General features: G+C 41.6%; 1 protein-coding gene across 1 annotated transcript; it reads left to right on the top strand.

The window, feature by feature from the left end:
• The first annotated feature begins 439 nt into the window (after nt 1–439).
• Nucleotides 440–26,042, top strand: LOC131231338 (uncharacterized). Its single transcript, XM_058227509.1, has 7 exons — nt 440–781; nt 22,633–22,690; nt 22,768–23,073; nt 23,156–23,204; nt 23,287–23,381; nt 23,985–24,106; nt 25,732–26,042. Exons 1-7 carry the CDS (start codon nt 627–629, stop codon nt 25,790–25,792), a joined length of 846 nt encoding a protein of 281 aa, XP_058083492.1. The 5' UTR covers nt 440–626; the 3' UTR covers nt 25,793–26,042.

The raw sequence follows: 26,042 nt of genomic DNA, 5'->3' as shown, positions 1-26,042 counted from the left end.
CGGAAGATTTGAAAAATTAAAGACCTCCTTAATGCATGAGCTCAAAAATGAGGTAGATTCCACTCTCACGTGGATACGGCATGAAACAGTGGTGATTAAACACCCACCGTTAAAAACTTCCCAGGTCCACCTTAGTGTTTATTTGCCATCCGACCTATTGATAAGGTCACGCAGACGTGGATGAAGGGAAACACAAATATCAGTTTTATCTAAAAACTTTTGTGGCCCATGAGAAGTTTTTAATGGTCATTCGCCACTGTTTCTTGTGGTGTGGTCCACCTGAGATTTGGATTTGCTTCACTTTGCGACTATGTCCTAAAATGAGCTGGAAAAATGGATGAACGGCGTGGACATAGAACACATATATCAAGGTGGGCCCCACGGTCACAGCCTGACCGAACTATGTTAACCAACTTGACCGAATCCGCTCCCCTCAAATGGCTAGATGTCCAAAACAACGGCTGCAGATAGCTTTCCTGTCGAGTCGAATATACGGCCTAAAGTAAATCGTCCCGCTAAAAGAGGCTTTCAAATTGCACAACTAACCATCTCCAAGAAGACGAAATGGACATATTTCAGAGGTACTCCTTTTCCGTTCCCAATCCCAATCAGAAGAGCGTCTGAGAATGGAGTCGAGCAGCGGCACAGCCGGAGGTGGAGAATTAGGGTCAGGGTTTGCAGAGGTTGAGACGGTTGCCGAGGGATTGGAGAGATCCGCAGTCTTCCATCTCGTCAAGGAGATCGTCGGCTTTGTCCTTTACATGCACCATCAGATCCCGGCGTAAATCTCTCTCTCTCTCTCTCGTTCAATCTCTGACGCCTCTGCTACACATTCCCCACAAATGCTGAAAGTGCTTGCCTGAGACGATTGCACCTTCTGCCCGCCACATGCTGATCCAGAGCGTTTATCTATAATTAGGTCCCACTGTTGATGGGCTACATGGAAAACTCCCACTCATAAGGGCCCCTTACCGTCCCTCTTAAATTTCACACATGTAGATTCGCAAACTGACATCCGTATGGGTCCTTATATTGGTGGGACCTTCTGCCTTCCAGGTAAACGGTCCAGATCATACATGGCGGGCCAGAAGAGGCAAACATCTTGGGATGTATCTAGGGGGGTGAGCCTCCTAGAATTCCTCTTTATATGCATTTATAAAGGTTTCGATCTTTTAAAATGCGAAGGTTTTTGGACTCCATTTCCTGCCTATTGATTCATTTTATTTTTCTCCTCCTTTTACATGACGTAATTTCTTAACCAAGTAATTAGGGGTCGTTTGGCAGCTTATTAGGATTTTTAATTAGGGTCTGTTTGGATGCCTGTAACTTGGATCAATGGGAAGTGACTTACAGGTGGTGTTTGGGGAGGAAATTCACCTGTATGTTACTTATAGGCAAAATTGCCAGGAAACTTTCGGGGGCTGGGGGTGAGAAGTCACTTCCCTGTAAGTGACTTACATGCCAACGGTCTGATTTTTAAAAAGAGGGAAAGAGGGGGGAAACACACCTCCATGACAACAATGCTCCATTAAGCTCTCTCTCTCTCTCTCTCTCTCTCTCTCTCTCTCTCTCTCTCTCTGTGCAATCAGCACCCTCTCCCTTTTTGCAATTAGGGTCGCCACATGCCTTTGTCTTCCCCTCTCTCCCTCTCTGTAGTTAGGGTTATGAGGTCTTTTTTTTTTTTTTTTCCTATAAACTTTTATTTGAAGTGGGCCTGAGGCTGTGATAGTGGGGCCCACAACTTAATGTATTTTTGGTATATCCACGCTGCCCATCAGTTTTGCCAGCTCATTTTAGCACTTGGGCCCAAACATGAAGCAGATCCAAATCTCAGGTGGGCCACACCACGGCAAACAATGGTGATTGTTTGTAACCTGAGTTGCTTGCTTGAACAAGTTTTGAAGGAACCTTGCCTTGTACTTAGAAAAGGAAGGAGGAAGGAGGGAAGATTTAGGGATCTGAGGGAAATGAAACGCAATTTGGCATCCAAACACAGACACACAAAAGCTCGTCCTCTTTTCTCAATTCTCTCAATTTCCATAACAAAAGTAAAAGCTACATAACAATGCTTATTATAATGTATTTATGGACCTCCTACTACAAACTCCTAACTAAATACAACTTTTCCAACTAATCACCGAATTAAATATGCTTATACTAACAAATCATGGTGATTAGTTGCTAATTAAAACTAACCCCAACAAACAAATACTGATTCTAACAAATTTTTATAATGCCCTAGCTAACAATTGACTAACACAAGAAGGTGATTACAAAAATAACTTCCATACTCCAAAATTTACAAAAATATCCCACTTGACCTTATTTCTCACATATGCCTCTTGGGGCCCAATCACAGTTAATGTGATCTAACCTGTCTGATTTGGCCATGGCTATGTGCCCATATTAGACTCCCCATATTGGAGAAAACTTGTTCTCTAGTTAGTGTCCAAACACTTGAATGTTATGTGTTCAAGTGGTGCTTATTGACATCCTCTTGGGTAGAAGATTGCTCAAGCCTCAATTCTTAACACTATCAACAAAGGCAAGTTGACCATTCGGTATTGCAAGGTAGCTTGGTCCTCACATAGCCAACAAAAGCAAGTGAGGTGCTCGATATGGTGCAAGATCGTGTGGTCATCACGCCGTCAATGAAGGGAACTGGGCGATTCCACCTAGTGGTAGATCGACAACTCAAAGGCAATTTGAACTCCATTCTTAATGATGATGGGGAGTATTGGCATCTTGATCAACATGACATTGGCTGACATGTGGGAGTGTGTTGGAGAGCCGAAATTTGAGAAAAACCTGTTCTCCAATGGGAGTCTCATTCATTCACATGACACTATTGATGACTTCACATCCCATGATGATTCATGTGATCTCTGGTGTGGTTCAATTGCTGGTGATGAACTAATCAAGTTTTGAAGCATTGAGGCAGATGTTGTGGGGTCAGGAGAACCTCATGATATCATGGAAGACCCAAACCATGACCCGGTGCTAGTCGATTATCATGACATATTTAGGAGACTTGGTCTATAACATGTAGCCTGTAGATTTTCATGGTGCCATTGACAAATGCTCTACAACGATGGCATGCAAGGTCTAATCCACGATGTGGAGCCGATAGGTCCTCATCCCCTCTTGAGCGAACTGACCCTTTGTGTGGGGTTGGTTGAGTCTCAAGCTTATGTTGGTGCGACCATCTATGTAACAACACCATATGATCTCATGGTGATTGGGATTATTTTGAAGTTGGGAACATTCTTGGTAATGTAGCATCTATCGACGTGGTTGAATGATTGTCTCTCTACCATTGGATGAGTGACGAGTGATGTGATAGTAAGGGTGTGATTTACTACACAATCTCAAGGTATGTCAAGGTTGAGTTGGGGTTCTCTTTTGATTACTACTCAAGGGTGATGCCATTTTGATAGGGAGAGAAGGGTGTTGGGTGGAGATGATGTCATTTTGCCAATCACCTTTTTCGATGCCTTGATACAGTCATTGGGCAACTATTGAGGTAGTAAAAGCTTTGATCTAAAGTATAAGTTGCGTAGGAATAAAAACCTCTATTTGAGGTATAAGTTGCGCGGCCGTGCAACTAATAAACGCTGCGTGGCCGTGAGGAAATGAGTTAAGAAGAAGGCAATGAAGGACATTTTGCTTTTTGCGTGACTGTGCAACCAAGTTGCGTGGCTGCATAAAGTTAACAAGCATGAGAATTGTTCGGCGCAATTTGATTAAATTGTGCAGAAGTTGGGTGTCGCACGTGTGAATGCCTATAAATACCCCTCTTGTCCTCTTATTTGAGACTTTTTGAATAATTAAGAGCCATATGGAGATTTTGCCCAAGGAAGAGAGAGATATCACTTTTCCAAGCTCGGGATAACTTCATTCGGAAGTATGCAGAAAGAGCCCAAAACCCGTACAACTCTCCTGTCATTTCGACTAATATCCAGCAGGGAACGGAATGCTGCCGAAATTATTCTTTTTAGTCATCATTCAATATCAATTGCATCTTATTTTAGAAACAAGGGCAATGTAAGGAGTGTAATAAGAACTCGGATCAATAAAGTTGTGTGCCAACGAATATTCTTTTACTCGAATTTTCCTTATTCATATAATGCAAATATTCCAATCTCATAACCATGTTTTTGTTCAAAACAAAATGGCGACTCTACTGGGGATCGAACCTAGAATCTCTGGTTGGAATATTTGTATCTTAATGACAATGTTGAGAACGGAATGATTAGAAGATATTCGCTGCCACAGAGGCGCCGCGAAGGCGCCAAAATGCAACTCTCGATAGGAACATTCCCCCCTTCATCTCTAAAATAAGATGCAATCCAAATTGATCATAATAACTAATTGCGAGCTGTTTGGATCCAGGTATTATACTCTAATATAACTGCAATGGCTACTTCGTTTCCTGCCAGTGTGACCTTTTACCTCACTTCTAATGGGTTTGTTATAGCCCACACGGATAAAACCAAACCACCTTCAAAGGATACGTCGAACTAGGGCAAGAGAATTGTAATGCAAAATGGACAGCCATAACCAACAGCCGGGGTAATCTCCACCTCGCCCTTGGCACAACAAGCAGATGAAGGATGGACAGTGGTAACACCCAGGTGGAGAAAAACTCAGTCTCCCTCTAAAAGCCCGACCCCGTTGGGAACAGTAAAAGGGCCAATTACGAGAAACATTGCAAAATGCCATCCTGCTTTGGCTTCGCCTCCGCTTTATCCGCAAAGGGTTGAGATCCTTCTCATGCCATAAAATTTTCTTGCACTGCCAAGCACAACGAAGAATATGTTCGTCGCAACCTCATCGCAAGCCCAAAGAGAGAAAGGGAAAGCTTTGTGACTAGCGAATTTTCTCCTATGAAGTTGACAACAAAAAACTCACTCCAAACTCCATCTCAAAAAAACAAGTTATTCCGGATTAGCTAGTTCGCCAAGACTGCGATATACTCATTCTGAATCAAGCAACATATCATTCTCCTTAACGTCACCATTAACGACGTACTCATCTACTCCTTCCCTATTGGGATAATAAAAAGTATGAGAGCGACAGTCTCTATGGCAGGGACTAGTTAGGCCCATTCATCCTCGACGGATGAATGTCTAGCTGAACTAGACGCACACAAGCCCTGTTAATGGAAGAATCTAGGAACCTCAAAGAAGTGTTGACGACTCTAACCTGACACCAAATATCGAGCCAAAAGCGTATATGACTTCCCTTTCCCAATGAGAAGGAAATTCCCTTGTGAAAAAGGTGCTTAGTGGTGACAATAGCCTTCCAAATATAGGATGTGCGATGTAGAGAAGAAAGTTTTATGCCCCATCCACCAGTTTTAGTACCATAGTTGGAGACAAGAAGTTCCCTCCACATCTTGCCTGCCTTAGAACTGAATCTTCAATGCCATTTTCTAGGAAGAGCAACGTTCATAAGATCCAATCTTTTCAAACCTGCTCCTCCCTCAGAAGTTGGCTTACTGTCATTTAAGTAAATGGAACTTTATTTTGTCTCTGGCCCCCTTCCAAAAGAAGTCTCTTCTAAATTTATCTCGAAGTATATTAACATAAGTCCAATTGATCATATAAGTGGCAAGAAGAATGGTTTCATCCCAATATGGTTTTGGTATTGACATGCCAAGTATTAAAGATCGGGTTTCCTGTCCATTGATAACAATTTTTTCCTTCAACTACGCCATTTGGTTGTGGAGTATATGGACAAGAGGATTGAAACTCAAAACCATGTTCTATAAAATATATCTGTAAATCATTCTCAAGTATTCACGGGCATTGTTAGATCGAATGATTTTAATTTTTGCACCACATTGGGTCAAAACCATCTTATGAAATACCTTTTTAATCCTCAGAACTTTGTCCTAGCTGTTTAACCCGTAAACCCATGTATAAGGTGATTAATCATCAATCAAGGATAAAAAACATTTAAAGCCAAATATGAAGATAAGCGGAGCTGGTCCCAACACATAAGAATGAGTAAGTTGAAATGGTCATAAAGTGTTTGTATTACTTGAAGGAAAGGTAGTCTTACAATGTTTAGATAATTGACACATTTCACATTACAACCTTTCATATTTATTAAACTTTCCGAGAAATAGAAGACACAAAGATGGTAACTATAAATGACCTAGTTGAGTGTGCAAGAGAGTTACTTGATTTTTTATTCTTCGTATCAAGCATAAAAACATAAGTAGAACTAGATCTTTAAGAATGTTAGTCCTTGAGAATTGTTTTTGAGTAGGATTGAGAGAAAGAAATGGAGAAAGTATGAGAGAATGCAAGAGGAGAATGAAGGGCTAGAATAGCCTCACACCCCTAGCCTCTCTATTTTATTATTAGGGCTTTTATAATAAATTCAAAAGTACAAAAATACCCGTTCATATGTAAGTTATTATATAAGAAAAGCCCATAGGTCTAAACTTTATTCTAATACACATTTCAGCTCAATAATAATAATGGGAAACCTTATATGAAACCATCACAGTTCACCCACTGAAGGTTGTGCATAATGAGAAGGATAATAGAAATCTTTTCAAATTGTAAGGACTTGTCACCTTTAGTGATTGCGTGCATCCGCAGGGAATAATCTCGCCTTCAAAAGGGGCAGGGACACCTTGTTGTTATAAAAAAAGTAGTATGTTCAAAGAATGTGACTTCAGTTGATACATAATGTTTATGAGAGACTGGATTGTGGCTTTTGTATCCTCATTGGGTATTTGAGTATCCAAGAAAGATACGCTTGATGAACTTCGGTTCAAACTCGTCAAGAATATAATCTAATTGATGCTTGAAATACACAACCGAATGCTTTAGGAGGAACGAAAAACATGGGAAAATTAGGACATAAAACAAAAAAAGGGGATTTACTATTTCAAATAGATTAAGGCATCCAATTTATTAGATGGCATGTGGTTAAGATTATATCACTCCCAAATATTTTTGGAACCTTTATATTTTGCAGCAACACTCTAGCAACCTCAAGGAAATGATGATTCTTAGGTTGAGGTAATTATTTCCTTGTAGCTTGTGTGCACATGAGGTTTGATGAATAATGCCACGAGATGAGAAATCTGAATTAAGTTCATGAGATAATATTCCCCACCATTATTTTGAACTTTGAATACACAACTTAGCATTGAATTGTGCTTGCACTTCCATATGAAATTTCTTAAAGCAAGGAAACACTTTTAGAGTGATCTTTCATGAAGTATAACCATATCATGTGTGAATAATCGTTAAAAAAATAATGAACTACTTGAAATCAAATGAACTAGTAGTACGTACCGGACCCCAAACGAAAGAATGTATCAAAGAGAAAGGACTATCACTTCTCGGTCAATTGCACTCACTTCACGGTCAATTTCAATCAGTTTGTGGTCAATTTCACTCAGTTCACGGTCAATTTCAGTCAGTACGCGGTCAATCTCACTCGGTTTGTGGCCAATTTCACTCAGGTCGCGGTCAATTTCACATGTTCTCGGGCTAATATGCAACATATAACTTGGGAAATTGACCGAGAATTGAGTGAAACAGGCCGCAAACTTGTTGAGATTCACCCATACGTCGGGCATTTTGACTTGGAATTCGCCAAAAATGACCGCCGACTTGGGAAGCCGACAGTATACTTAATAATTTTCACCACAACAAGTCAACTTTCACACCATGCTTCATTAAATATTGAATGTTATTGTTGATATATTTTCCAATTCATCCTTGTAGATGACAAGTCCTCGCGTAAGGGATTTGATGCTGGAATCCCGAACCGGTCCTGCAGATGTTCACTAACGTGGTAGTTTGATACTGTGAAGAGTGGTTTGGAGAAGAACAATAGTAGATTAAATATTTTTAGGCAATCCTCATTCTCTTTTTTACTACACACTCCATCATTTAGGTTTATAAAAGCTTAGACCGGTACCGATCCTCCGTGAAGAATAAGAAGATTGGACCGGTACCGATCCTCCGTGAGATCAATGACAACGCCTACGTTGTTGGTCTTCTGGATGACATGGAGATCTCACGTACTTTCAACGTTGCGGACCTGACCGAGTATCATGAATCGAAGCGGGACGAAAACTTGATGATGAGTTATTTTGAAGTGGAGGGGATTGATGTAGAGAGGGTCGCGAACACTTTTATGGCCAAGATGGGCCAGAGAAGGCCCGTCAGAGGTGGAAGTGATCAGGATCATCAGAACCCTAAAGCAGGCGTATCTCGCAAACTAGAATGAGTTATTTGACGTACAATATATGATTTTGGGGTAGGAGAATCTACTTTAGCCAACCAACCTGCTACGCTGGGTTGCCCACGCCGAATTTGCGAGATTCCATTAGATCGACGGCTGAAAGTCCATTTTAATTTTGTTTTTACTATTTATGGTGAGTTTTAGTTCGATCATAACTCTTAATCCTTTGAGCTTTAAGAGTCGTGCCCAACATGAAAAGGGCTTAGAGAATTTAGGAGAATAACGTGGTTAGGCCAAATTGGACACTTACTATTTTTGGCCGAAAAACATGAGGTCTAGTAGAAATCATGGCTGTCTATAAAATAATAAGTTTACTATTTATAGTAAGTCACGTTTTCTAGGGAATTTGAGTTGGATTTTGATTCCGAAACTTCTTCCAAGGTTTGATATCACTATTTAGAGGATTGTAAATTTGTTTTTATCATCAATCAATTTATTTTGGAATTCATTAGAATTTATTTATTTATTTTTATTTATTTATTTAAATTTCCTCCTGGATTCGAGCAATCTTTGTGAGGAGTCCAAAGACACTTCGTGGATTCGGAGTAATTATCCTCTTGAGGAAGACGATGATCGACTTCATCACGTCCATCCTTGTGTCAATTAGGTCCTACTAAAGTTGGCATTATTCTTTTCTATGAGCACTTCAATGGTGATGGCTATGATTACTGAAGGTGATTCTTCTCTACCACCATTGCTTGAGCACCAGTTCGTGTATCTCTTGTGGAAGTTTCCTTTTAAAGTCAATGAAATCAATGGCTTACTATGTTCCCCTAATGTATTCTTTACCCATTGATGCAGGACGTGAAATTCAAGTATGTTGTGCAAGATTTTCAGGCTTTAGATCACACTAGTTCGGAAATAGTTACACAAAATTCCACATTCCACACAAAAGTTCAAATACTCAATCAAAGGGAATCTTATGCGGATCTAGGCCTACACATCCTAGGGCCGGATCAATAAAAATTATAGACCAAACAAGAATCAAAGGAAGGTAAATTCATCCACACATGCATAGAAATAATTCCCCCAATCCAAGGGATTCAAAAATTTCAATTTGGGGAACCCTAAGGTTGAAGAAAGGGCATAAAATTGGGGATTTGAATAATTTAGGGTTAAGTTTAGGGATTTTGGGTGAACGAGAAGTGAAAGAGAGGAGAGACGAACTAGAGAAGTATCGCACGTGGGGACGGCAGCAATGACCTAAACGCATGTGCGTGTTATCTCGGCCGCACGTGTGTGGGGCCCACTATTTAGAAAAAGGTCAGCTTGGCCCTAGACGGTTAGGGGTGGGCTCCAAAACTCCCAAATTTTAGCTCGATCCAATGCACGGTTTGTGCATGGTGCTCCGCCGGAGTTTCAGCTCTCCTGCAGGGCCAGATTCTGAAAATCTCCTGTAGAGAGAAAAATGACTGCAATAGAGGATGAATTTGAAGCGTAGATGATTGTAGGAGAAGAGAAAAATGGATGGAAGAATGTAGGAGCGAATCGGGATAGGTATGGCTTCGCAGCACGGTAGTCAGCCCTTCGAAGAAATGAGGGCTTCGCACCTAATAAGGTCTTTATAACTCGTAAAAGAGCAGGAAAACGCATAAATTTTATTGATCTTCCATGAATAAAAAAGACTACAAGGGGTGCCTATTTATAATAAAACCCTATACCCCAAAACTCGCGCCATGTGCACAACCTATTACTTGGAGACGAAGTAATAAAAAATATCAACTAATTAAAGCAATATAAACCGTCTATGATATTCCTAATAACAATAATAAGCAAAACTCAAAGTACTAGATTAATTAGAATAGTGGGCCACGAACATGAGAACCTATGGCGGGATTCACATGACTATTGGGTCCACTCCAATGAACCAAAATGCAGTCCTTTAACTAGGAGGCCCTCCCTGGACGTCGTCATCGATTCGGATCGACGGTAGGGTCCTCCTCCTTGTGTACGTGCGTAGGGGGCGTGCGTGTGGGCGTGATGTCCCCATCAACTCTCCCCAGCTGCGAAGATTTCGCCACTAGCGAAACAAAACTCCTGAACCGCCTCAAGATGTCAGGATCAAGTCTCTAAAGGTCCTCAGTGAGCCACGTACTGTCTGAAGCTGGGAGTGACTTCCACTTGACTAGGAACTTTTGAAATGCGTCGTCCGTCTTCGATACTATCTAATGGTCTAGGATATCCCCTATCTCCTCTCTGAGTGTGGGAAGGGTGGGTATGAGAGGTAGAAGCTGAGAAGATGGGTTGGGACGGGTAGGTATGGGAGGTAGAGGTTGGGAAATGGGTCGGGAAGGATAGGTATAGGACGTAGTAGCTGGGAAGATGGGTCGGGAGGGACCATGGATTAAGGGAAAGGTCTGGGGAATCAGGATGGTTAGGTGAAAGGCCGGATAATGTATCATTGGTCCCCCGAAATGCAACTAGATCCTCCACATTAAATGTAGAACTAATTCCTATGGAAGGTAGAAGATCTACCACATACGCATTGAGACTGTTTTTTATGCGGACATCAGTGTACCAGCGTTGCCGTAGGAGAGCCCTAGGCCCTGGCCCAACCTAGCCCACACTTTATTTGGGTGATCACTACTTGGGCCTGGCCCGTGGGCCACTTTGAAGATCCCATGTGCATAGGATGTGCATCATGAAGGCCCCAAACTGGGAGGATGCACATGGGCTGCATTATTTGGAGTGCCAGGATGGTCTTTCCTTCTCCTTCTACTCTTAAAAAAAATCCTTCAATCCATTGTGCCCAAAACCTCGACACCCTATGTCCCTGCCTCCTACATAAAACCTACCCTAGACCCTCTCCCAATTTCCTCCCATAACCCTCAATTCCCAAATTACAGATTTATCCCACCCCATATCCCATGTGATCTTCATCTCCTCTAAACATAGTTTATGTGGTGACTGAGTATGGTAAATTCTGTGTGTATGAATTTGCCCATTAGTATTTTGTTGATATTCTGTGCTAAGGGGTTGTTCTAATAACCTTGACATCCTGTGATTTAATCTTTATATGAATGTGTGCATGTGGGGATGATTTCTAATGAAATGATATGCATTTTTGCTGAAATTACTGTTTGGTGAACTGTTCTGCTGAAATTATTGTTTAGTGGGCTTGTCTCATAACCTGCATGCTTTGAATTATCCTTTGAATAATCTCCTGTGAAACATGACATCCACACATGTATCCTACATCATTTTTTTTTGGTATCAGAGAAAAGGTTTAGCATAGAGTATTTTTGAGTCTCATATAAAGTTAGGGTCTTTTGTGTGCATGCATATAGGTTGAGATTGCATCTCATATAGTGTTTAGGCCACACCATTAGGATAGTAAATCTGAACTAGAGTCTAGGGTTACATTGGGTACACCCCGTGCCCCATCGAATCAGTTTTCGTGTCAGTCCTAGAATTAGTTTTTTCCTTTTGAGTGAGTCCTTACATTAAAGTTGTCTTAGGTGTGTCGCAGTATGGCAACCGCATGTAATAGTCGTGATCTCGACCAGTTATCTTAACAGATCCTAGCACAACTACAAGCCATCACATCTAGGCTAGATCGTCTTGAAACAGCCATTGAGGAGCAGCGCACAGCGACATAATCCAATAAGCGGCGCCTGGCTGACCTTGAGGGTCCTGGTGACGAGCATGAGCCTCAGGTTGAGGTATTGGAGAATGGTGCTAGGAGGGATCCCACACCCCCAGTAGAGCCAGCTAGGGCTCCCATAGCACGTCCTACCCCTCAGAGAGAGCCTGTTAGGGATTATGTGAGGGGGCATGGCCCAGTAGTTGGCCGTGCAGGGGTACGTCCTCAACCACCCCAGTTTGAGTACCACGACTGACATGATGTTGAAGACCGTGCCATGAGAGGTGTGAAAGTTGACGCACCGAGCCTTGATGGTCAGCTAGACCCCAAAGTCTTTGTCGACTGGTTGGCAGACATGGACTACTTTTTCGAGTGGCATGACATGCCTGATGACTGTTGAGTGCGGTTCGCCAAGATGAAGCTTGTTAGTCAGGCTAAGTCTTTTTGGCTGAATTATGAGCGCCGACTTGAGAGGTCTAGGCAACCTCCCATCACACTATGGGCCGAGATGAAAGAGGCCCTGAGGAAGAAGTATCTTCCTCTGGCATACCAACAGAAGCTCATGGATGAGTGGCAGTCCCTTCGCCAGGGGAACATGTTGGCCACAGATTATATTGCTAAATTTGATGAGCATATGTTGCGGTGTGATATTCAGGAGGACCCCATTGTGACACTCTCCAGATTTAGGATGGGGCTCCGACCTGATCTTTAGCACGAGCTGCTCACTCGTGATGTTGGAACCTTGGATCATGCCTACCAGTTGGTGCCTGAGTTAGAGCGGTATGTAGCACTCCAGCGTTCTCGACGTATGGACTATCGAGATCCCAGTTCTAGGGCTCCATCTCAGGGTATGAGACCTAATTATGGGATTTAGTCCAAACCATCCTCTAGTCGACCCAATCCTAGAGATTTCAAGGGTAAGGCCATTGAGGGATCTAGCTCAAGAGGAGGTGAGCTTACAGAATGCTACCAGTGCGGCAAAATGAGTCATTTCACACGTGAGCGTTCACAAAAGGTGCGAGGAAAGGCCCTCCTGATTGAAGATCAAGGGGAAGATCATAATGTCCAGGGCGACTATGAAGAAGAAGAGTATCGCCCTAATGTGGGTGCTAGTGATGAAGACGATGAGGAGACTATCCCACTTGCTATATAGTTAGACTTATCCTAACTTAGGCTAAGGACCAGGATGATTGGCATCGTTCTACTATTTTCCATACTTACACCAAAAGTGGGGAAAAGAATTGCAAAGTCATTGTCGACAGTGAAAGTTGTGCAAATGTGGTCTCTGTTAGCACCTTGGATCGTTTGGGCCTGAAGCCCACTCCCCACCCTCAACCCTATAAAGTCTCTTGGGTTGACGACTCTTCCATGCCAGTGTCCCAGTGTTGTCTGGTGCCTTTGGAGTTCGGATCCTATAAAGACACTGTGTTGTGATGTTTTGCCCATAGATGTGGGACACATCATCTTGGGTCAGCCTTGGTTCTTTGATAAGGATGTCACGATATATGGTCGTTCAAATGCGTGTACATTCTTACATGAAGGCAGAAAGATTATTATGAAGCCTCTGCCTCCCAAGAACACCCAGGCAAAAAGGGGAGACGTCAAGAAGGGTGATGGAAAAGAAGTGAGGAAATCCCAAACTAAATTATTAATGCAAAAGAATTTGAGAAAGAGGCTACAGAGAGTTTGGAGGTGTATGCCCTAGTGGCAAGAGAGGCTACACCAGAGGTTAGGGTAAAGATCCCGTTTAGGGTGAGTCCAGTTCTAGAGGAGTTTAGTGATGTATTTCCTGAGGACTTACCAGATGAACTTCCACCCATGAGGGACATCCAGCATGTCATTGACTTAGTCCATGGGTCTACTCTCCCGAACCTTCCTCACTACCGAATGAACCCGACCGAGCATGTCGAGTTGAAGAGGCAAGCCGATGAGTTAAGAAAAGGGTTCATTCGAGAGAGTTTGAGTCCATGTGCTGTGCCTGCACTCCTCACACCCAAGAAGGATGGCACACGGCGCATGTGTGTGGACAGCCGCGCAATTAACAAGATCACAGTCAAGTATTGGTTTCCTATATTAAGGCTTGATGATATGCTCGACATGATGGCCAGTGCCACGATTTTCTCGAAGATTGACCGTAAGAGCGGGTATCACCAAATTCGCATTCGCCCAGGTGATGAATGGAAGATAGCCTTCAAGACGAAGGATGAGTTGTACGAATGGCTGGTCATGCTCTTTGGGTTGACTAATGCCCCAAGTACTTTTATGCGAGTGATGACCCAGGTGTTGAGGCCCTTCATAGGCAAGTTCCTGGTGGTTTATTTTGACAATATTTTCATTTATAGTACCACTAAGGAACAACATCTCTACCATTTGAGACAGGTCTGTGAGATCCTTAGGACGGAGCAATTATATTTGAACCTGAATAAGTGCGCTTTTATGTCAGATCGAGTTATCTTCTTAGGGTTCATAGTGTCGTTCGAGGGTATGTGTGCGGATCCTGAAAATGTCCAGGCCATAGTGAGTTGGCCAGAACCACGGAACATTCATGAGGTGCATAGCTTTCACGGCTTAGCTACCTTTTATCGTCGATTCATTAAATGCTTTAGTTCCATTATGGCTCCCATTACTGATTGCATAAAAAAAGGGGAGTTCCAGTGGACCAGTGTAGCCACTAAGGCCTTTAAAGACATAAAGGGCAAGATGGTTGAGGCCCTTGTCATGCGACTTCTAGATTTTCTTAAAGTCTTTGAAGTGGCATGTGACGCCTCAGGTGTGGGAATAGGGGGAGTACTAAGTCAGGAGGGACACCCAGTTGCCTATTTCACTGAGAAATTGAATGAGGCAAGACAGAAATACTCCACCTATGATAAGGAATTTTATGCAGTGGTGCAGTCATTGAGGCATTGGCGCCACTATTTACTCCCTCATGAGTTCGTCTTGTTCTCTGACTACGAGGCCTTGCGATATTTAGGCTCTTAGAAGAAATTGAACCCTAGGCATGCCAAATGGGTCGAATTTCTTCAAGAGTATTCGTTTGTTCTCAAGCACAAGGTTGGAGTCGAGAACAAACACGTGGATGCCCTTAGTCATAGGGTTGTGACTCTTTATTCTCTGAGAGTAGAGGTTACGGGTTTTGAGCGGTTAAAAGACGAATATCCTGAGTGCCCGGACTTTGGAGAGAGATATGTGTCACTTCTAGAGGATCCCGCGAGGACAGACGGTGAGTTTGTCATTCATGATTATTACCTGTTTCATGGAGATCGGCTCTGCATTCCTTGCACGTCCCAATGGGATTTCCTGATATGGGAGCTACATGCAGGTGGTGTAGCTGGTCATTTTGGAAGGGATAAAGCAATAACCCTTGTTGAGGGCCGATTTAACTAGCCAAGTCTCAAGCGAGATGTGGTTAGAATTGTAGGGCAATGTCGTACATGTCAGCTGGCAAAGCAAAAGAAACAAAACACAGGATTGTATACTCCTTTGCTTGTGCCATATGCCCCTTGGGACGATCTTAGTATGGATTTCGTGCTGGGGCTTCCCAAGACTATCAAGAAGCACGATTCCGTATTTGTCGTGGTGGACCGTTTTTCCAAAATGGCCCACTTCATTGCGTGCTCCAAGACGTCGGACGCCTCACACATTGCTCGGATCTTCTTGGATGAGGTTGTTCAATTGCATGGTTTGCCAATTACCATAGTGTCTGACCAGGATGTCAAGTTTATGAGCTATTTTTGGAAGACACTGTGGCATACTATGGGAACTCGTCTGTAGTTTTCTTCGGCATACCATCCTCAAACTGATGGCCAGACTGAGGTGGTGAATAGGAGCCTAGGCGACTTGTTAAGATGTTTGGTTGGTGATCATATTAAGACTTGGGACGCAGTCTTGCCAATTGCAGAGTTCGCATATAATAGTTCAGTAAATAGGTCTAGGGGTAAGAGTTCGTTTGAGATTGTTCTTGGTTATAAGCCTAGGAGAACTATAGATTTGATTCCCATGTCTGTGTCATGTCGTCCTTTTGAGTCTACTGAGTTCTTTGCACATTACATGCATGATGTACACAGGGAGATTAGATAAAGGATTAAGTCAAGTAATATAAATTATAAACTTCAAGCAGACATGCACTGTCGATTCAGGGAATTTCAAGTGGGTGATGAGGTCATGGTCCGTATTAGGCCAGAGCGGATACCACCTGGTGCTGCTAAGAAATTACATGCCCGCAGCGCAGGACCATATAAAATTTTCAACCGTATGGGTCCCAATGCATATGTTCTCGAGCTTCCACCTACATTGAATATCAGCTCTACATTCAACGTGGAAGATCTCGTGCCATTTAGAGGCCCACCTCATGATCCACACCTTGAGCCTCCCACTGATCAATCCCCTGACCCATGGCCTATACCTGAGCCTTCCTCTCAGCTTGCACCCCCCATACCATCTGTACACATGAGAGAGCAGATCAAAGACATTCTGGATTAGCAGATAGTGTCTACCCACCACGGTGGATTCCAGAAGTTTCTCGTCAAGTGGAAGGATCGACCGACATCAGACTGCACGTGAGTTGCAGAGGCAGAGCTACAACGACTTGACCCCGATCTACTAGAGCGTTACAGGAGTTTTGTCTCACCAGCGGTGAGACTTTCTCAGCCGTGGAGAGTTGATGAGGACGTCAGAGTGTACCAGCGTTGCCATAGGAGAGCCCACCCTGGCCCAACCCCGCCCACACTTTATTTGGGTGATCACTACTTGGGCCTGGCCCGTGGGCCACTTTGAAGACCCCATGTGCATAGGATGTGCATCATGAAGGCCCCAAACTGGGAGGATGCACATGGGCTGCATTATTTGGAGTGCCAGGATAGTTTTTGAGAGTTTTGGTTGAGATCCGACCGTTGGATTGTGTCCGATCACATGGTGGCCCACCATGTGATCAAGTCCTTTTTTAGTTTTTAGTGTCCATTTATGTTTTGTTATTTTTCTACATATTTTGGTTGGTTTGAATTTCTTAGTGGGCCCCTAATTTGCTAGATTTTAAAAGGGACATGTTGGTCATTTTACTTTTAATGTAAAAACTCTATTTAAGGGGGGGAAACGTTCAACCCTAGGGTAATGAAGAGTACACGTTTGTTTTCTAAAGAGGAGCCTTTTTTTCTTCCATGCGACTTGGAAGAACCCTCCATGAGAGTTGGAGCAAGGTGGTGAGATTCCATCTTTTTGTGGGCGTGCGACTCGCTCACGTGTTTATCTTCTGCAAGGTATGGTCTTTCCTTCTCCTTCTACTCTTAAAAAAAAAAAAACCTCTTTGATCCTATCTAGCCTAAATCCTTCAATCCATTGCGCCCAAAACCTCGACATCCTATGTCCTTGCCTCCCACATAAAACCTACCCTAGACCCTCTCCTAATTTCCTCCTACTATCCTCAATTCCCAAATTACAGATTTATCTCACCCCATATCCCACGTGATCTTCATCTCCTCTAAACACAGTTTATGTGGTGACTGAGTATAGTAAATTCTATGTGTGTATGAATCTGCCCATAAGTATTTTGTTGATATTCTGTGCTAAGGGGTTGTTCTAACAACCTTGACATCCTGCGATTTAATCTTTATATGAATGTGTGCATGTGGGGATGATTTCTAATGAAACGACATATATTTTTGCTTGCTGAAGTTATTGTTTAGTGAACTGTTCTGCTGAAATTATTGTTTAGTGGGCTTGTCCCATAACCTGCATGCTTTGAATTGTCCTTTGAATAATCTCCTGTGTAACATGACATCCACACATGTATCCTACATCAGTTTCATTTTATAATTTTGAATGGTCCAGTGCTATGCGCGTGTAATTTATGAACGACTCCCTGAGGGTACCGCTCTGGCCTGATGCGGACCATCACAAAGTCCCCTACATTGAATTCCTTGAATCGTTTATGTTGGTCTGCAGAAATTTTATAATGTTTATTACTAGTAGTAATCTTTCTCCTGATTTCTTGATGCAATGAGTGAATGTGATGCGCAAAAGACTCTGCAGACTTTGATGGCCTATAAGACAGTGACATAGGGACAAGATCAATATGTTTCCTAGGTTTATAACCAGTAACGACTTCAAAAGGACTTAGACCTATAGACCTATCGTCATAACTATTAAACGCAAACTCAGTTATAGGTAGTATAGTGTCCCACGTCCTGGTTTGTTCTATATCCCTCATAGGGGGAGACTCATCCTGTAGATTATTAGGAAAGATATCACGAAACTCATCCACTACCGGAATGGCCTCAGTGGGTAACTCTACACTAGCCTTTGGTGCACTCTCTCTAGCCACAAGGCCGTACATGTTGTACCACTCAAAATAGTGGTCCATGTCTGCCAACCAATCTAGAAAAGCTTTAAGGTCTAAGTGGCCATAAAACGTGGGGGCATCTACTCTAACTCCTTTGAGAGGTTGCGCATTAGGGTCATAGTGGTCTTGATGTCCCTCACGGGGTGGGTGCACGGGTGTGCGCCCATAACCAATTCTTTGACTACCTCTATTCCTTGGTCTATCCTCCTGACCACCTGCTTGAGATTAGGCATCTTCCCTAATGTTGGGGTTTTCCCTGGCGGAGGTCTCTAGTTGGGTAATGCGCCAGGGTATCCCAAATCGGTTACGTATCGGCCGTAACGGCCGATACGTAACGGTAACGGTGGGACCCGTTACGCGATACGGGGTCGAAACGGCCGTTACGGGGCCGTTACGGGCCATAACGGCCGTTACAGACCCGTAACGGCTGTAAAGGGCCCTGAAAAAAAACAAAAAAACAAAAAACAAAAAACAAAAAAACCTTACCTTTTTCCCTTTCTTTTCTTCTTCTTCTTCTTCTTCTTCTTCTTCTTCTCGAGCAGCTGCGGCTGCGCCCGGCTGTGGCTGCGGCTGCTCTGCTTCCTGTTCTTCTTCTTCTTCCTCCTCTCTCTCTCTCGCTCTCTCTCTCTCGCTCTCTCTCTCGCTCTCTCAATCTCTTCTTCCCCCCTTTCCCTCTTTTTTTCTTTTCTTTCTTTCCCTCTTTTTTTCTTTTCGTTTCCCTCTCTCTCCTTTTTTTTTTTTTATTTGCAGCGGTGACTGCTGTAGGTACGTGTCACGCAAAGACGAGCGCTGACACTCCTCGAGCTCCGAGTTGTACGAACGGTTCAAAGGAGATCAAAGTTATATGGGCTCCACAGTGATGTATTTATTACATCTACACCGTTCACCTATTTTCAGAGATCATTTTAGAGCACCCGCCAAAAAATAAATTATATCAGGAGATCATGTGGACCACACCAAAAATAGCAGCAGGGATAATGATTTTCACGTTAAATAATTTACCGGGCGCACGGTAACGTTTATTTTCCATCCAATCAGATTAGACCCGAGTGGCCCCACCATAATATATATGTTTTATCCATATCGTCCATCCATTTTGCCACGTCATTTTAAGTGAGGATTCAAAAAATTAGTAATATCCAAATCTCAGGTGGACCACACCATAGGAAATAGTGGTTACAGAATGCTCACCATTAAAAATTTCCTAAAATCCACTGTAATGTTTATTTTCAATCTAACATATTAATTGGGTCATATTGACGTGGATGAAGGGAAAACACATGCTAGCTTGATCTAAAACTTTTCTAGCCCCCAATAAATTTTTAACGGTGAATGTTTAATTATTATTGTTTCTTACGGTGCAATTCACTCGAGCTTTGGATGTGCCTCATTTTTGAGCTCATGCCTTAAAATTATTTGGCAAAATGGATGGATGGTGTAGATATAACACATTCATCACGGGTGAGGCCCAAAAAACTTTGACACGTGTGCTGCACTTTACATCCAAGTCCCTCCTAATTCAAGCCTTAAAAAATTGTACACGAGACATATATTAACTTGAAATTTGACAATTAAATTATGGACTGCAATTGCTAACTTACAATGCCAAAATCAAATTATTTGAATAGTTTTAATTGTTAATTTGTGAACTTTTATTTTTTAAAATAGGGCCTTTTGATTTTTTATTTTTTTTTATGATTCACTATCCAATAAATGTCTACCAATTTATAAGTGGGATAATGACAATAAATGGCATGAATTTGAGGCTGATTTGGAGAATAAATTGGTCCTCCAAGTCAGCCCCAAATTAGCAACGCCATCTACCTGAATTTAATTTCATTTTTTTAAAGAACTATTGGGAGAAATGATATCAAGATGTTAAGTATATAAATTACATATTTAAAAAATTAAATATATGAATTTTGTAGTCATATTCAAATTACCTGGTTAAAAAATTAATCAGACAGTCCGATACAACTTCTCACCAAAGAGTGGACCGTTACACCACCATAAACATGTTCCAATTTATAAATGAATGCATATTTGGAATGCTTAGAATATTCTGGATTTAATACATATTTTTTCATATTTTTTTGGGAAAAAAAAAAATTTGCGCCGTTACGGGCCGTTACGCCCCCGTATCGCCGTTACGCTCCCGTATCCGTATCGGTTTCGGAGGGCACCGTTACGCCAACCGATACCGATACGGGATACCTTGTAATGCGCACATCAAGCTGTTCAAAGTGTTGGTCCATACGCTGTTCCAAGCGCTTACCCAAAGACTCAAATTGTTGGGTCAGCTTGTTCATTGACTCTTGCAATTGTTCTATATTTAGTGTAGGGTGCAAGCCAAAACCACGACCCGTACGTGTGGGCATACAACTATTAACTCAACTTAAGGACCTTCTAATACGACTATATGCGCCTAGATGGGACTAAATGCTCCTACAGGACTCTATATGGGGGAAACGACAAAATACTACTCAATTTCCAACAACCTATCTGTCAAAAAAAATCCATCAACAGAAAATCTAGCAAAAGAGATATATGGATTTTCTGATAGCAGAAAATTTAGTAGCTTATATCAGAAATTATGGACCTGTAAACAACTCTATATGATGATACTTAATGCATAATGAACACAAATAAACTAAACCCTAAACATGTACTGCATTTCCCTATAAAAACCTTGTGCTTTGATACCAAATTTGATATAGGACATGAAATTCAAGTATGATGTGCAAGATTTTTAGGCTTTAGATCACACTAGTTCAGAAACAGTTACGCAAAATTCCACATTCCACACAAAAGTTCAAATACTCAATCAAGGGGAATCTTATGCGGATCCAGGCCTACACATGCTAAGGCTGGATCAATCAAAATTATAGACCAAACAAGAATTAAAGGAGGGTAAATTCATCCACACATGCACATAAATAATTCCCCCAATTCAAGGGATTCAGAAATTTCAATTCCGGGAATCCTAAGGTTGAAGAATGGGCATAAAATTGGGGATTTGAATAATTTAGGGTTAGGTCTAGGGATTTTGGGTGAAAGAGGAGTGAAAGAGAGAAGAGAGACAAACCAGAGAAGTACCGCACGTGGGGACAACAATAATGGTCAAATGCACATGCGTGTGATCTCGGACGCACGTGTGTGGGGCCCACTATTCAGAAAAAGGCCAGCTTGACCCTGGTCGGCCAGGGGTGGACTCCAAAACCCCCAAATTTCAACTCGATCCGACGCACGGTTTGTACGTGGTGTTCCGTCGAAGTTTCAGGCTTCCTGCAGGGCCAGATTCTGAAAATCTGCTGTAGAGAGAAAAACGACTGCAATAGAGGATGGATTTGAAGCGTAGATGATTGTAGGAGAAAAGAAATATGGATGGAAGAATGTGGGGGCGAATCGGGATACGTGTGGCTTCGCACCACGGTAGTCAGCCCTTCGAAGAAGGGAGGGCTTTGCACCCAAGTAGGTTTTCATAACTCGGAAAGGAGCAGAAAAATGCAGAAATTTTATTAATTTTTCATGAATAAAAAAGACTACAAGGGGTGCCTATTTATAATAAATCCTTATATCCCAAAACTCGCGCCATGTGTGCAACCTATTACTTGGAGATGAAGTAATAAAAAATAACAACTAATCAAAGCAATCTAAATTGTCCATGATATTCCTAATAACAATAATAAATAAAACCTAAAGTACTAGATTAATTAGAATAGTGGGCCACAATCATGAGAACCCATGGCGGGATTCACATGACTATCGGGTCCACTCCAACGAACCAAAACGCAGTCCTTTAACTAGCAGGCCCTCCCCGGACGTCATCATTGATCTAGATCGACGGTGGGGTCCTCTTCCTCCTTGCGTACGTGCGGAGGGGGGCGTGTGTGTGCACATAATGTCCCCGTCACCCATGTTTCTAGAGAGGATAATAATATGGCAGACGCATTGGCCAAAGGGGTGTGAATAAAGTTGAGCTGTGTAAGAAATGTTTTTCTATTGCTTTAATTGATATTTATAGCTTCTTCTCCTTCTAGTGTCTTCTCTTGATGTTTTGTTGCATATAAGAAAACAAGAAAGAAGTCCATTTTTTTTTGAGCAATAAAGAGAAAAATTTTATAAAAAGAAAGGCCAAGCCAGAATATACAAAGGAGAAAGAAATCCATGTCTCTAGGGTTTCTTCAACTGGAACATTCTATGGTTGGTACCTTACTAAAATTGACCAAATTGAATTCCATTTATTCAGAATATCAATGTTAGGGCATTTGACTCCTCTAATACCAAAAAAAAAAAAAAAAAAAAAGAACTTTACCATCCCAACAAAGTGCAAACATGGCCCAACATTACATTTCTAATGAGGGTAGGATTTGTTTCTTGTTCCATCATAATGACCATAGTTATCATGTTTTTCTTTGCTTTTCTCCTATTTTGGCAGCATTTTGCAGCAACTCGAGAATGAGTTTGACATGTTGAAAAAAGAAAGCAAAAATCTGGTACGTTTGCCGACAAATATTTTGTTGATTCTAGCTTTTTGGGTAATATTTTACATTCTGAGAATTGCAATCTCTAGGACTCTGTCCAAACACAAACAGGGCTAAATGCAACTTCCCGAAGAAGGCATAATGGAAGAATAAGAGAGGTAAAACAGGGAATCAAGAGGATGGAGAAGTTGATGAATTCCATTTCTACTCTACTTTCTGCTCTTCAACTGATGCTCGATGAAACCCCTAATATCGAGGGGGTTATTTTGGTTCTTGGAGGAAGTCTTATACGTCCTCAGTATGTCTATGAGATGTTCTTCTCACGTGGAAGAGTAGCATCCGAAAGCGAGAAGTACTGCACTAAAAGCAGAGCTGCAGAAGCTCTTTCGAGGAAGGTGCTCTTCTCTTTATTGCAATTGTTTTCAGATAACGTGGGAGTCCTCTTTTCTGCAATTAAATTGGATATTTTGTCTACAGGCTATTCGAGCACTGGTATCAAATGGTGCTGGTGCTGGTTCTTATGCAGGTTATTAATTGAGCTTGTCTTGTAACTGAATATTGTTTTGATTAACTTGCTCCACCTTAAAGCATTCTTACTTTTCTTTCAGGCCCTGCAAAACTCTTTCTTCTGGTCAAAGCTCCTGCTACTTTGAATCTGTCACAACATTTTCTTCCCAAACGTGACTTCAGATACAGCAAGAAGGTATGGTATTGGCCTATGTACACAATGTTTTATTTTCTCATTTTCCCAATATTTGACATATTTGCTGTTGTAATAATAACAAGAGGTTAGCTAAAACCATATGCACCTCCACATGTGGCTGCACATGCTGACTGACATGTGTGTAGCATCCAAGCTGTGTACCAGATGGGTCCCACCATGAAGATGACCTACCCAAAAGTCAGGCATCCATTCATCAGGTGGACTGTGGATGTGTGGAATCAAGGTACAGTTTAATCAAAATTACTGATCTGTCCATTTTCAATGTACACTTGGCCTCCCTGATCATTGACCTACCTGTTTTTGGCAAGGTCATCTACATTATCTGGCCTACCTGCTGCATGGCTTGGACATTTATGTGTAAGCAGCATATGGCCCTCACAAAACTTATAACATTAGTTACAAGTTCTATTCTTTAGATTCATGTCATTTATGCATGCATGCATGTGTGGTGGACTAGATGGGTGAATCTATGTGTGTAGTATTCACACATGCATGTATCTAACTCTTGATTACAATATTTCATGTCAATTGTGTACTTACAAAGATTGTGCTTCCACTTGCATTTTTTTTTTTTTGTTACAGATAGTACCTTTCAGATTACATATAAAATGCAGGACGCAATATCAGTACATGGATGAGTCACATCATACTTCTCAGTCCAACTCCATCAGTATTCTGGATTCTGCTTCAAATGATATGATCTGGTATGTATTATTTAGCTGCCTAATATTTTGGTTGAAGCTAATGTATAAACATATTGTATCTTGTGTACCTTGAAGGTATTACTTATACAAAATGTCCGATTGTTTTTACTTTATTCATTCACTACCCGCCAAACATCCAACTCCTTGACCCTTCATCTACCACTTTCTGCCATTTTACCATCCAAAAATTGTTAGTTTTTTACTAGTCTATTCCATCATTACATCTTTGGTTACTCTATAGGTAACTTCATCCTTATGGAGGAATTAAATGATAATTGGCCATATGATATGCATTGTATTCTCAAGTGAGCCTAAGGTCCTACATGTGGGACCCATGGTTTGGAGATCCAGAATCTTGACTGGAGTGCCCGGCCAAAGATCTCTTTGAATGGACAATTGTAACCGTTCAACTTTCAGGTTTTCAAATATGTGGTTGAGAAGAAACAACTATCGGTGCATGTTTAACAGAATAAAGGTCACAGATCTGGGAGATCATTGTACCAAAATAATCTGCAGAAGCCATATCTGACATCAGTAAATTTGTAATACCATTTGCACTCAGAAATGAGCGTATTTTGTACTGAAATGTATCTCCTATTTAATTCCAATTGTTAAAGAATGACCATAGGGGCATAGACTATTTTCTTTCCATGAAAAACACTGTGCCATGGATCTACATGTTCTACTTGGGTTTTATTGTATGCATAGTGCGTAATGCTCCCATTGTTTTCTTACACATAACACCAAATGGACAAATGGCACGATGGAGCTGTGATATATATATATATATATATATATATATATATATATATATATATATATATATATATATATTCCTTTTTTATTCCTATGCATGCATGGGTTAAGATTTCTGTGAAAACACAGTTAATTTACTTTTAAAAAGGTAGATTGAATTTTCTTTTGTTGGGGCATAAGAATTTGTAATACAAGTTGTGCTTTCATGTCAATCTGCTGGCCTCTGACTACACTGCAGGCTTGTCATTGTGGATGAAATATTGGTTTCTCTGGACCTAGTTTTACCAACTTGGCTTCACCTGTCATTATCTATTTTTACGGCTGCTTGACAGACTCACTGTACCAGCGGTTTCTCATAGAGTGCCTTGCTAAGGCTACCTGCAACTTGTTGCTGCATATGATGTGTGAGATCTCTGCTGTGTATTTGGTGGGACTCATCATGTAAATGCCTTGGCCCAAAAATCAGGTACCCCGGTCATCAGATGGGCTCCATGGTCTTTAGGTTCGATTTGGACCATTTGTCACCCTTTTTTCTCATCTTTTTGAATGAGGCCGTAACGTCAAAACATGCATAGGTGGGCCCACCTGATGAATAGCCTGGACCTGACATGCATGTCAAATTGGCATGTGTGGCAGTAGGATTTGAAATCCTATTTTAGGGTGCAGCCTTTGTGTTTCTCTTTCATAATCCAAGTGTGATTTCCTTTGCATCATCTACAACTTTATTACCACTTTCTAAGGGTGCCACACATCACATTCATGTGCGGAAAACCAACACTCATCTGTTCATAGAGATTAGGAGCTGAAGATTGCTGATTCTTTTACAGTTTCTTTATCAAAGCCACTTAAGAGTTGGTTTGTTGTTATAGGTTTCAATGCAGACACACAATCAAGGGATTAGCTTCAAAAACAACATTGCTAGATGGATGAAAGACCCGGCTCTTTATCTTCCACTTTGGTTCTTCATCCGTTCTCTCCTGATGATGTCTCTCATCACACAAGATGGAATTTCTCGACTGTCTTTTGATATACAGGCTTGCATTTCTGAATGTTCATCATGATAGAAATTAACCAAAATGTATGTACGTGTTCTGGTCTGGAGATGCCTTTGCACTTCTATATTGATGGTAAGCTTCCTTTCCCTTTTTTTCTTTCTTGAAAAAAGGAACTTCTCATTGTA

This window comes from Magnolia sinica, chromosome 17 (assembly GCF_029962835.1).
Source record: "Magnolia sinica isolate HGM2019 chromosome 17, MsV1, whole genome shotgun sequence".
In the NCBI taxonomy this organism is placed as follows: Eukaryota; Viridiplantae; Streptophyta; class Magnoliopsida; order Magnoliales; family Magnoliaceae; genus Magnolia; species Magnolia sinica.
This window is presented reverse-complemented; position numbering and strand designations above follow the sequence as displayed.